Source organism: Crassostrea angulata, chromosome 1, assembly GCF_025612915.1.
Source record: "Crassostrea angulata isolate pt1a10 chromosome 1, ASM2561291v2, whole genome shotgun sequence".
Classification (NCBI taxonomy): domain Eukaryota; kingdom Metazoa; phylum Mollusca; class Bivalvia; order Ostreida; family Ostreidae; genus Magallana; species Magallana angulata.
Window position 1 is genome coordinate 47,297,854 of NC_069111.1, and position 13,708 is coordinate 47,311,561.

The 13,708-nt window shown below is 32.3% G+C and overlaps 1 protein-coding gene across 1 annotated transcript; it reads right to left on the reverse strand.

Moving 5' to 3' along the window:
* Positions 1 to 2,624: 2,624 nt before the first annotated feature.
* On the reverse strand, positions 2,625 to 10,708 carry LOC128157852 (uncharacterized). Its single transcript, XM_052820513.1, has 5 exons — positions 10,588 to 10,708; positions 9,369 to 9,463; positions 8,474 to 8,788; positions 5,446 to 5,540; positions 2,625 to 5,020 (listed from the first exon to the last, which is right to left on the reverse strand). The coding sequence occupies exons 2-5, from the start codon at positions 9,460 to 9,462 to the stop codon at positions 4,865 to 4,867; spliced, it is 660 nt and encodes a 219-aa protein (XP_052676473.1). The 5' UTR covers position 9,463; positions 10,588 to 10,708; the 3' UTR covers positions 2,625 to 4,864.
* Positions 10,709 to 13,708: the final 3,000 nt, after the last annotated feature.

Here is a 13,708-nt window from a genome sequence, read left to right on the forward strand (position 1 = left end):
TTTCAAGCGGAAATTTACATGTTAAAATTCATTATACATGAAAGGATAAATAAAATATCACTAAATATAAAATAGATTTCATGTTTGATACAAAATGGTTACTAGGGTGGCCATCTTGAATTTGATGCTTAGCATAAAATAATTAGGCAACGAATATATATCTAGCGGCTAGGCTAGCTTACGTACGTTCAACTACGTAGCGCTACGTAGCAGCTATGATCTTGAACGCAGACCAGTCAAGCTCAAGGCTAAGGGATTTTCCTCCTCACCAAATAAATTGATGTAATAGATGATCATGCAGTTGTAATTTATACGTTTGATATATAATGAATTTGATTTATAATACCTGGCGATTACTGAATAGGAATACCTGGTGATGTCTGAACCAGATAATACCAAGTGATATCTGAATCAGACCAGTCCCAGTGATATCTAAATCAAACATTTCCCTGTAATATCTGAAGCAGACAATGCCTATTGTCTAGTGACATAAAAAACACATAACTCAGTGATATCTGAATCATATATTACCAAGTGATATCTGAATTGAATAATACTTTTTATTATAACTTATTTGAATTAATTATATTGAATTATATTATTATATTATAATTTATATGATATTGAATTACTTATTTCATATTTAAGGCAATAAATAAATTTATTTAATAACAAGAGATATCTCAGACAAACAATGCTCAGTTATATCTGAATTTTAAAATACCATGTGATATCTGAATCAGCCAAAACCAAGTGGTTTATGAATCATATAATACATAGTGATATTTAAATCTGATAAAACCAGACACTGCTCAGTTATATCTACATGTGACAAAACCAAGGGATAGCTGAATCAGATGATTCTCCACGATATCTAAACCCAATGATATTTACATCAATTAGATTATACAAAGGGATATCATAAACAATGCCCAGTGATATTTTTTTCTGAATACACCATGTGATATTTGAATCAGATAATACCCAGTGATATTTGAATTGAATAACACAGTGGGCATGATAACTGATAATATCAGGTGATATTTTAATAAGTTAATACCCCATGATATCTGAATCAGATAAATCCAAATTGATATATAAATCAGATCATAACCAGTAATAAGTGAATCAGATAAACTCAAGTGATATCTAAACCAGATAATACACAGTGACATCCCATCCAAATCAGAAAATACCTAATGTGATCTGAATTAGTTATTATTCGAATTAAATAAAACCTACCGATACCAATGATATCTTATCTAAATAAAACTCATTGATATTTGACTTAAATGCCTCGTGATATCTGAATCAGATAAATCCCAGTGATATACTGGAATCAGATTATACCCAGATATCAATTTTAAATAAGAGAAACCTAGTGATATCTGAATTATATAATATCAAGTGATATCTCAATTAGATAACACCCAGTAATACATGTATATGAATCTGCCCACACCTCACTTATCCTCTTCCTGCCACAAATGGCTCTGGTTCTCTGCCTTGGGAAAACTAGATAATAAACAATGATATCTAAATGGCATATCTAAAGGGTCATCCAAATTCGTGATATCTTAATTAATTAAAACCGGTGATATCTGAATCAGATTAAACCCAGTTATAATGAATCATACCAATAACAGAAAGTGTGGTATATACTATGCCGAGGATCCAGTAAAAACAGTGATATGCAAGAGAAGACCACCAGGCTAACCCTTGAAATAGTCTGTCATTGTTCAATTTTCATAACCATTGGCTAGTACATTGTACATCTATCATATATTTTCTTGACGATGTTGATATAAATCAGGAATCCCCATATGCTTTGGTACATGTATATCCCATAACCTGTCCCTTATTTTGAATTAAACACGTTTAGAAAATAGAACATAATTGACCTGTCTTTCAGTGCATAAAAGTACTGTTATTGGGAGTTCATTTTAATCAACTCTCCTATGCAGTTACTCTGACAAACCGAAAGTGAAACAGTGTTTGGACCCCAGCACAAATCATCGCCGCTGACAACACTAAGTTCTTGAAAATAATTGATAAATTAGATGTAATGTATGCTAAAGCATTGTTTTTCAAGGAATCTTATTTACCGTATAAATACCTTTAAAATCGTCAGATTTTAAATGGTATGAAGAATTAAGATATTTTTTGTAGTCGTATGTATTCCTACGCCAGAGTTCAATATAGTCTCGTTCAACTCGACGCTCGGCTGTCTCCGTAAATCTCCGACAAGCAGAGAGTCTCCTTTGCTTGTCGGAGATTTACGGTGTCAGCCGAGCTTTTAGTTGAACGAGACTAGAGTTCAATATTGCTTGGATCCATACAATTTTCGAGAAATATTTCTATTACTGATACATAGTTTGATTGAATTAATTTTATCTTTAAATATTATTTAACATGATTCATATGGGGGTTTCTCGACATTCTTGTCTAAAAAGTTCAAAAAGTCATATTATAAAAATGTGCGTCATTCAAATACAAATTAGAAACTACATGTACTTGTCATGCAAAATAACATATCATTGATTTTAAAATAAATAAACATCGACAAAATCAACTCCCGTCAGTTCTTCAGTACTTTGATATTTCTAAAAATAGCAATAATAACATGGTGTTTGCCTCTTTTATTCATATTCTAATAAATACATGCATTATATAAACACATGTTTTTCTTTCATTCAAAGTTTAAGAGATCCAACAATAAATTCATGCAATAACCCAACAACTTTCATTTCTTCAATATTCAACACAACCAGGACATTTCTCTCTTTGAAAATGCCAAGCTTATTTGTAAGATATGGTTTGAAGAAAAACAAACGTTCAGTACAAAATGTATTAAAACTTGCCTTAAACAGTAGAAAAGTTTACTCAAATCAAATGATACGGTACATGCAAAAATGTCCAGTGATCAAGATTGTTTTTCAATAAAAAAGAATTAGGCATACAATCACATACATTCATATGTTGCTTCACAGAATACCCTGCACATTCAAATGGCATACGATTGGGGTAGAATTTTGGCAAAGGCTATAAATGGAATTTTTTTCATGTAGCTCCAGATAAACAATTAAAAAGAGAAGAAAGTTCAACCATTCGCTCCATGAAGAAGCGAGGATGGTCGACCTTATTATGGTTTTTACATTCAAACACGCTTCAAGTATTTTGTTACTGAAGTCTATTTTCACAATGCTATCAAACTTGTCAGATGTTGATTCTTACCATCTCTTTAAATTGACAGCAGTTAAAAGAAAAAGTGAGCAAGCCAACATGCCTTTTTTTCAACTTTCTTGACAAAGCTACACAAAATGAGTGGCAATGATACTACAATTAATTAGATAAAATGGGACATAAATCTCAGGAAAAGAATTGGAATAAAACTTTCCTGCAATTAGTAACATCTACAGAGAATGTTCTTGTTAACAACAAAGTTTTATAAAGATCAGAAAAAAGGGTTTTAGAAAAGTTGCTCAAAGAAGAACAGGGCATAAAATTTTCTAAGTTACAAAGGGACTTGACTCCACAATTCTACATAACATGTCATTACTTACTAAAAATGTTCATGGAAGTCTGTCCAGTAGATTAAAAGATATTGCCAATATCAAACTTAGTCAAACTATCTAAGTTTAAAAGGGGCATAACGTCTAAACAAATTACCATAACAATTCAAAATTAAGCACTTCACACCTAGCTACCAAAAGCATTACATAATTAACAGTCATCTAAAAAGTTTCATAAAATTCTGAATCTGTTGAGTGGTTTGATGGAATGTGCTGACACAAACAGGACAGGTGGATAGACTTACAGTTCCAAATATTGCTGCATGTGTATGATATCATAAGTATAGATGTTTTTCAGCCACACATTAATTTTTATACAGTATTTTATTTGTACTCAACAATACATTGCTTGGGTTACAGGTGAAAATTTGATAACTTTTTGTTATTGTCACTTGAAGTTTCATCTACATGTAGAGATCAACTGAAAATGTCCATATTGGAACACATGAAGAAGAAGAAGACTTAAATCAAAATGATAACCCACATGGCAAGTGTTCATCACAAACAGCCAAATCCGAAATTTACTGTTCTCAGACAATCATGCCAACATTCAATTCGAGTCTTAATGGGGTTTTTTTGTGAAATATGCAACTGTGTTAAATATATAATGTAAAAAATAAATATTAGTAACCAAATATTTTTTGCACATATTTTTTTAAGAAATGAAGATATGAGTTTCACAGAGACAAAATATGATCCAGCATAATTGCAAGTTTATAAAAGAAATGCATTGAATGATTTTGGCATTAAGCTATAAAAACAAAACAAACTTTAAATGAATTGCCCTATATTTAAAGCACATATAAAAAAGACCTTTAACAACAATTCACCTGTTTTCCATCTTTACAAGGTTTCATTTAAACAGTACAGTGTCATAATGCTAACTGACATGTAGGTATAAGGTTGTACATGCATGTACATTCAACAGGTGCAAACAAATATAGCACAGTACATACAATACTCTTAATAATTTAGAATTATATTATACAAATAAATACAATACACTGATCACTGAACTGATTTGGTTGTCAGTAGAAAAACATCACAATGCTGTACATAGTCATGGATCAAAATGACATCACAATTATTGTGCTACATTCATTACTATTAAGAACCCTGTATCAGGATTCCATCCAACTCTCAAATATCACTCTTGCACTAATTTCTTCTTACTTTTCAAACTTCAAACCTAGGGTTCCCTACTTCACTATTGGTTACATTTGCACCAATTGATAATGGCACATGACTCAAGAACTCATTCACACACAGCTAGACAAATTTACCACACAGGATCAAGAATCTTTCAAAGGCACTTTCATTTTCGCCAGCTTTAAGTTTTTTAGTTTCAGTTTCTCTTTCCGCTGGTCATTCTTTCCACTGCCGTGAGATGTGAATTCCACATTGATTTTTCGGCCACCCAAAGTTGTGTGATGTAATCTTAAGGCAATCTGTAGATAACAATATGTTAATACAGATATTATTTTAATGTTGCCTAGAAAATTAAACTTTTTACAGAACAATTACTTTTTCAATTCTTAAAACACTACACTGGCAGAAGATTCATATTTTCTTCAAGGATGCCAATGAGTCTCCTCTTGTTAACTTTTATTTCATATTCAACCTTTTTGACATTTGACACAAAACTAATGTTTTTATGCCTAACAATGCCAGATATAAGATAGAAAGCAGGTTTTTCAAACTCTGAATGGGAAAACACAAGAAATATATGAATAGACTGTCTTTTTAGGAAACTTATAGGAATCAACTGTAAAGTAAACTTTTGTTGACTAAAAACTATCAGTATAGATTTAACTACCAGTAATATTTGAACAAAATAACAGTATGATTGATCAATATGCAGGCCAGAACTTACACCGTGGCTTATCCTGTTTTTAAACTCAACATAAGCAAACCCTTTACTCTTCCCAGTTCCTTTTTCCTTTGGAATTCTGACTGCTTTGACTCCACCTGCAAATCAATACAGATATATTATATATATGAACATGTAGTGAAAAAAAGTTTGGAAATATTATACATGTACCTAAGGTAGCTCTAAGATGGACTACAGTGGGAAAGACATAAAAGTAGACCCAAGGATCGAGCCATGAAAATTGACAGCCATTATAATAGACATGATTTGGGCATAGTTTAATAACTAACTTCATAGGAATTTCATATGTGACAAATTTCATTTGAATTACATGCAAACATAGCATACAACAATCTTTAAAGAGTCATAATATACATGTGATGTGAAAATCTTAAATTACATATATTTTCACATTCTTGAGATTTCCCAATCATTGCATTGAAAATCATAATAAAATAAAAACAAGAGGCCCATGGGCCACATCGCTCACCTGAGGAACAATAGGTATGATAAAATCAGCTTAATGGAGTCATAATACAAACAATCTGGACAATGTACAATAATACATGTAGATCCTTTATAAATAAAATCCATTTTCCCCCCTGGATATTCTTATGTTTATAATCATTAGTTCCTTTTCTAACAGGATGATTTTATTGTCATATCACATGTTGAGTATTGCAGTTCTCAAAAAGATCCTTAACAATTGTTTATAATTGCCCTGGAGACAAAGTCTTAACAATTATAAAGAATCCTCTGGCTGATTAGTTTCTGAGAAGATTTACTCTAATATTTACGTTAAGTACTATGAGAATAATAAAATATGTTTGTGTCGAATGAACTAAGCACTGGTGTAAAATGCGTATTTGATATTTTGGGCATGCAAATTAAAGGGAAAACGTACATGTAATCTGTAAGAAAGAAGTACACCTTTAAAATAAATCAATTTTTAAATGAACTGCTCAATATGAATGTCGATCGCAGACAACGTCATGGTTGTACAGGAGTCTTTGCCCTAAGGAAATGTCCGAGATAATAAGTGACAATTAGCCCCTATGTTCACAATGGCTTCGATAGGGCCGCAGAGATAAAGGTGAAACGAATATTCCGTTATAAACATTTGTTTAATTATGATATTAATTGTATTAAATTAACGTAATACTCATACTTGCTATTTTTAACGAATTTTAATTATACTTTGATTACAATAAACAAGTGGTAACTTAGGCCCCGCTCATGCACACATGCATCTGTAATGGTGGCCTATACGGAGATGGTGAATGCACAGCTCAATATTCACGGTGTCTTAATGTTCACGGAAAATTGTCTGATCGTGAACATAGTGAAATTAAAAACACCGTAATGTTTTCCACGTCTACAGTATCTACAAAGTTTCTTGAATATTTTTATTTTGGAGGAGTTTCACCCACAGTTTAGTACTGTGGTTTCATCAATATTCGTTGAAAACCAATTTTCGTGGATTTCGTTTTTAAGTTTAACCATGAATTTAAATGTTCATTGAAGTGCATTTTCTACTACAGTGTACCAGTTTGTATTGATAGGGTCATTGGCCAAAAATTTACGTATCCTTGAAACTGTGATTTTCACTTTATCCACGAAAATTGATACCCCTGAATATTAATGAAACCACAGTACTACCGGTATATTCATATATATATATATATTTATCTCATACGTGTGGTGTATATTACCCGTGTGATAAACCTTTGCTATATCACACGGGTGATGCTATATCAAATACTTCCGGTCGGAACTACTTTTGACACAGCCCCTCGCTTCAACGCTTAGTGACCTATTTTCGAAGATTTTGCTAGTACTTTCAACATAACTATATCTACTACAAAAATTAATTTAAAATTGATTTTGTCAAAGTCTTAAATTACAAATATGAAGGAAAACACATAACTGCGTAGCACAGGCGTCGGAACCGGGGGGCTATTGTGAGTTGGGGAGGGGGGGGGGGGGGGGGGGGGGGCTGAGGTTAGCCCCCCCCCCCCATACCTTTTTTGCAAAGTTATTCATAACCGTAGCCACAAGACCCTTTTTTCTTGTTTGTCAAGATTTTTTGATAAATTTAGCCCACTTCCAACTTTCAATTTGCTTTGTGAAGTTTATAAAACTACACTGAATTACGTTAACTATCAAGGAGTTCATCCTGACGACGCGATGAAAACAGAGCGTTCTGGTTGTGTTTATATACAAAAACCTACCGAAATAATGTTTCTTAAAACTTTTATTCCATCACCAGTAAGCATCCTTATTCACTAATTTCAATTTCGAATCATAAGGCTAGCCTAGTGTTTGTGTTATAAAACATCAACAACTGTTCCTCGTTCGAGTCAATTCAAACTAACGAGCATTCGCAACTTTGTGTATGTAAACAAACTTGATTATTCAAGTCTTATAATCGAAATTTCCATTTAATCAAGTGAATAAGCTCTAAGAAAAATTATTTAGAGCTAAAAAAATATTTTAAGGTTTATTTCAGTGAAACTTTACATTAAAACAGTTAGATTTATCTCAGGAATGACGTACTAAATTGTATTGCGCAAGGTCACAATAGCCGCATAACACAACGTTGCATCATCGTTTTTATCTTTGAAAAAAAAAACAATTCGGGTCACATAAGGGACTGTCTCAAAAACTTCATAATATAAATCAAATTGTATGAGATAAATAGAACATCTATAGTTGTGTGATTTTATATTTGCTTTATCCAACTCGTTGAAATGGTTATATTCGCTCGGCAAGCCTCGCGAATATATACACCATTTCAACTCGTTGGATAAAGCAAATATAAAATCACACAATATAGATATCCTCTATATATATATCAATGTGATATAAAGGTAAGACCCAGTCTGAGGTTTAAAAATATAAAACTAGGACATAAAATACATAAGTCTTAAATATAGATGTGTGTAGACCAGACAAATAAGGCCTTTATTATAGGGAGTATAATGAAGCCTAAAGTTACTGACATTATATAAACCTATGCGGTCACACCCACCTGTCTTCCTGAAGTGTTCCTCCAGCTGTTCCTTTGTGACGGAGTACGGGAGATTACCCACAAAGAGAACATACTTCTGGGGTAGGAGTTTGGACGGACTGGGGGTTGTCGGACTTTCCTCAGACTGGGGCTCGGTTTTCGCCGGCCTGATTTTGTTGGTTTTGGTGACCTGTTTAGCGTCCCCTGGTGATGCTTTGGGTTTCTTTTTGGTCTTCGTGTGGTTCAATGCACTTGGCTTAGTGACCTCGTCCTGTGTGATGATTTTGGTTTCTGTGTACATAGCGGGCCTCACAGTGAGGGTGCTCTTTCTCAGGCCTAAAATATAATTCAGCAGTTTAATTCAATTTGTGTACCGGTAATTATGATGGTAGTTCAGAACAAAAAAGCAAAATTTTCCAAAAATTCCATTTCTCTGAAAACTCATTAGTTCTTTGGAATGAATATGAAAGAAATCTGACCTCACACTTTTTGCCTACTATATGAAAAACCTACCATTTCAATTTCCTTTCAGTTATCACTGATAAAATACGCATGGACAAAAAAGGTTCTTTTAATGACATTCTTTTAATGATAGATGCAAACATAAGCATCAACAAGATTGGTTAGATTTTCCTCACAAAAGTATGTTGGTGCCAATTGGAAAAGAGCATGAATTATTCATAAGAACGAAAAAGTTTTAAAGAATGAAACCATGATCAGTAAGCGATTGTGCAATTTTCTACACTAAATTAAGGAGCAGAAAATAAAATCAAGGAACATTATAGCTACCTTTATCATAACTCATTAATCTGGGTATGAACTAGTATATATAAAGCATAGACGGCCCCAACCCAGTTCATATGAGTATAAATTGAGTAGCTATTGAAATTCAATCCTTTACAACCCTTGAACCTACCATCCCTTTTTTTCTCCTTCTTCCTCTGCTCACTCCACCAGGATTTACGACGGTCTTTTCTGTTGTTAACCACTGCTTTCTTGTTCTCAGACATACTGTTTGAAGAGTAAAGTGCCAAAATCAATGGTTTGTGCAATCTGAAACAGTTTTGACTATGTATGTGTCACACCTACAGATTTTTCCTACTGTCTACCAGTACATTGCAGAGGCAACATTATAACTGCTGTTAATGGATGCCAGTCCAAACAATATAAAGAATTATATATATAAAAACCAAACAAACAAAAAACCCAGAGATAACTATTTTCCATCTTTTTGTGACAATTTTAACAGAAATATACATACCTGTAAAAAAAAAAAAAGTACAGTATGAATCAATATATTAAAAATAAAATCCAAAACTTATCTTTTAAAATATGTCATGTAATTTTACCTGGAGAAATTCTTCAACCTGACAAGCTAGAGGGAATTTTTCGAAGGAATATTTGTGGGATTTTTTAATACTATTGTTTGAACCCTGAGTATTTAAAAATATCGAATACCGGTAATTAATGAAAATGTGATGTGAGAATGTTTTGGGAAAGAATTAATATTTAAATGAAAGGTATACTTTCATTTTGTCTCCTTACTTACGATAGCAAAGCCACGGTATATTCAGCTTGGGTTTTGTTTCAGATAGGATCATTACTAATCTTTGCATGTTATGTTTAATGACTGTTAACCTTTTGGGGATAAATCAACCTCAATTTTTATATTAAAAGGAGACAGGTATGATCTCCACAGTGTAACGAATAATGTGCAAAGATCCATACAACAATGATATATTGTCTACATAAAAAAATATTAACCTTCTAGAATTCTTTCTCTCTCTCTTTTTTTTTTTTTTTTTACAATAAAATGTATGTTTCACATAGGCCTACCTATTCAATATACGACATTCCCTAAAGTTTGTGTGAATAATAAGATTTTACTGAAAAAATGTGTTAATCTCTTGAAATCACTATGATTGATTATAATTCCTATTTTAATTATCGATATGTCCCATGGTTAAAAAGGAAAGAAAGAAATTAAGAAATACTTTAAGTAAAGCCGAAAGGTCGAGTACCTCTATCAGTCTCTTACTCATGAAAACAGCTGTACAAAATGAAAATAAACCTGCAGCTGATAATTAAAATGAGAGAGAACCTGCTTCTCGTTTATTTTCTTATAGAACACTTACCTTTTCTATTTTTGAGTTTTCAAGTTTTTGATATTTTGATTCTAAAGACGCATTTCACTTTTTATGTTCCCAACTCTACACGAGTCTTCAGGCAGAAAGACCAAGAGAGTTGAGATCCAATGATAAACCTAGGGAACTTCCGAAAGTAACAAGTCTAATGACACAAAAGAGACTTCAATACCCATAATTACAATAAAAAATATTTTTATATATAACGGCCAATTTAAAACATTTTATCAGCGATGATGGTAAGGGGGGGGGGGGGGGGGAGTGGGGTGGGGGGGGGGTGTGATATTTTATGTTTTAGGTACGTAGCATCGGGGATCGGGTGGGGGTGGGGGTTGGGGGCAACCGCTTACTTTTTATCGAAGCAAACATTTTTCTTTATATTTACAAATTAAAAAAAATGAATCATCATGGAGTTGACCCTCTGTTTTATGGGGCAATGCAAAATTAAATAGAAAATTATGAAAATGACGGTGGAATTGGAATTATTGGTACCCCCCCTTTAATTGTTTTGCAAAGTTAGATCAGGCACATAGCATCAAGGAGGGGCCAGACCCCCACTTTTTCTCGCAGCAAACCTAATTTTTCTTCAATTTACAAATAAAATATTGAAGTGTCAGGAAGCTGTCATTCCCCGCCCCCACATTTTGGTAGTATGTAAGATTTTTGTCAGAATGTGAGAAATTGAAATGAAAATAAAGAAATATTCAAGAATAATTACAATTTCAATTTCAATTTCTTTTTTAACCAATTAAGGGCCCTCAAGGGGTAACATGAAGACTGTTGACATACAACATCCAATGAACATAAAACATTCAATAAACATATACAAGAGGGAAAGACCTGGATGATTGAAAGAGCTAAGACAGACATGAACAATTAAATAGTGCATATATATATATATATATACTGCATATATATATATATATATACTGCATATATATATATATATATATATATATATATATATATATATATATATATATATATATATATATATATATATATATATATATATATATATATATATATATATATATATATATATATATATATATATATATATATATATAATTATGTATGTTTCCATACATTCAATACAGTGTCTTCTATATATTTATGTTAAACACCATACATAAATATGTCAAGATACAAATGCACATACATGTATGAATGATATTGAAAATTGCAGTTATAGGTATACTACGCCCCCCCCCCCCCCCATCCCCCACGGATTGTGAATTTCATGAATTTGGGAAGTTGTTTTTTTTGCATGCTCAGATTTTTTGGGAGTTATAGGCAAACTACGCCCCCCACGGTACCCCCACGGATTAGGAATTTCATAAATTAAGGAAATGTTTTTTTTAAGCTCAGATTTTTTTGGGAGTTATAGGTAAACTACCCCCCTCCCCGGCTCCCCGCGGATTAGGGATTTCATGATTTTATATTAGCCTTTTTAAGCAAAGATTTCTGATGATAAGTCCAGCACCCTTTGAAATTTGCTTCCGACGCCACTGATATAAATGGGAGTAATTACCACTAGTTTTCAATTACATTAGAATGACATCACAGGTAAAGTTTTCAGGCCAGAATGCTGTTTTCTGACTGACAATACTTTCAAAAGTCAGATGGTGTGCAACTATATATATATGATGTGCAAAATGACAAACATGTTATTCTTACACTTGTTTTCAATATGACTTAAAAGTTAATTGCAAATAAACAGTCTTTAGAAATTGATTCATACTTTTTGTTTGTAATGTGCAATGTAATTCATTACTTTTGCAAAGTAAATTAATTTAATTAATTACTTTTGTAATTGACAGTAATGATAATTGTAATTGTAATGGAAAGGGTTTCACTGTAATTTAATGCATTTCATTTCAAAGGAATTGACCCCGGGTCTGATAGGCATACATACGTTACCCCCCCCCCCCCCCCCCCATTACACACACACAGCCATGGATAAGGATTTTCATGATTATGAGAATTTTTTTTTGCTTGTGAAGATTTTGGAGTCTGACCTCCCCATCACTTTTAAAAACTATGCTGCTACTGCCTTTGTTTTACTTTTATTATATGGTTTGTTGGCATTTTTTCCGCCAAACATTGCGCGATATAAAAACGAGGATTATATATTTGAACATTGCTTTCGTTCATTCATAATTATCTATTGGAACTCTAGAACCCCAAAACAGAAAATATGGATAAAAATCACAAAATCAAATTCTTTTCTAGCTTATTAAAAATAACATTTTATTGTAAAAATATTTTGATATTATCGTTTAATGAGAACGTTTTTATTCTTAAAAAATTTGCACATTTCCGGACGATCGAAAGTGAAATAAAAAAGAAGAGCAAAAATCAAAACAATGATTAAAGAAAAAGAAAACGAATCTGTTCATGTGAAATAAAGGCGCATTTATATCCTGAAATTTTATGAAAAGGAGAATGGGACGGGTACAGACAGAAGGCCCGACTGTAGACTAAAAGGATATTAAATAAAAATCAAAGCGTACATTATATAATGCTATCGGCATCACCATTTCAATATTCATAACTCTCGCAATGTATTTTTAAAAATCTTTGTGTCTGCATGGTGAAACTTTACTGATTCGAGATGACACGGCTAAAAATAGTGTACATGGATTTTGCTGTAGCGTGTCCGGATTTGAAAAAAATGTTCAAGGGTGACAATTGTAATCATGCAGATGTTTTTTTTTTTCATGAGAAGTATTTTTTCATTTTATTTCATTACTTTTTATTTTTCTTCATGTGTAAAGAATGGGCATATTACGCAATGGCAAAATCTTTGAAATAATCTTACGCGTGGCCAATTGAATAATTGAAAAAAATCATCTTATTTATGAATGACAATTTAAGTAAAAAGGTTTTGTTGTAAAATTTTATATTCTGTTATATGTATACAAAGTACTCCATTAAAAACGATGTCGATTACCTTGTTAATTAAATTTATGTTAGATTGATCAAAAGGAATTCATATGCGGATCAAGGGGGCGGTCGTGGAGCTGGAATAGTAAATTCACAATTTATCAAAGTACATTTAGATTTCCGAAACATTAATTTCAGACATATATCACAAGTATATTATTTT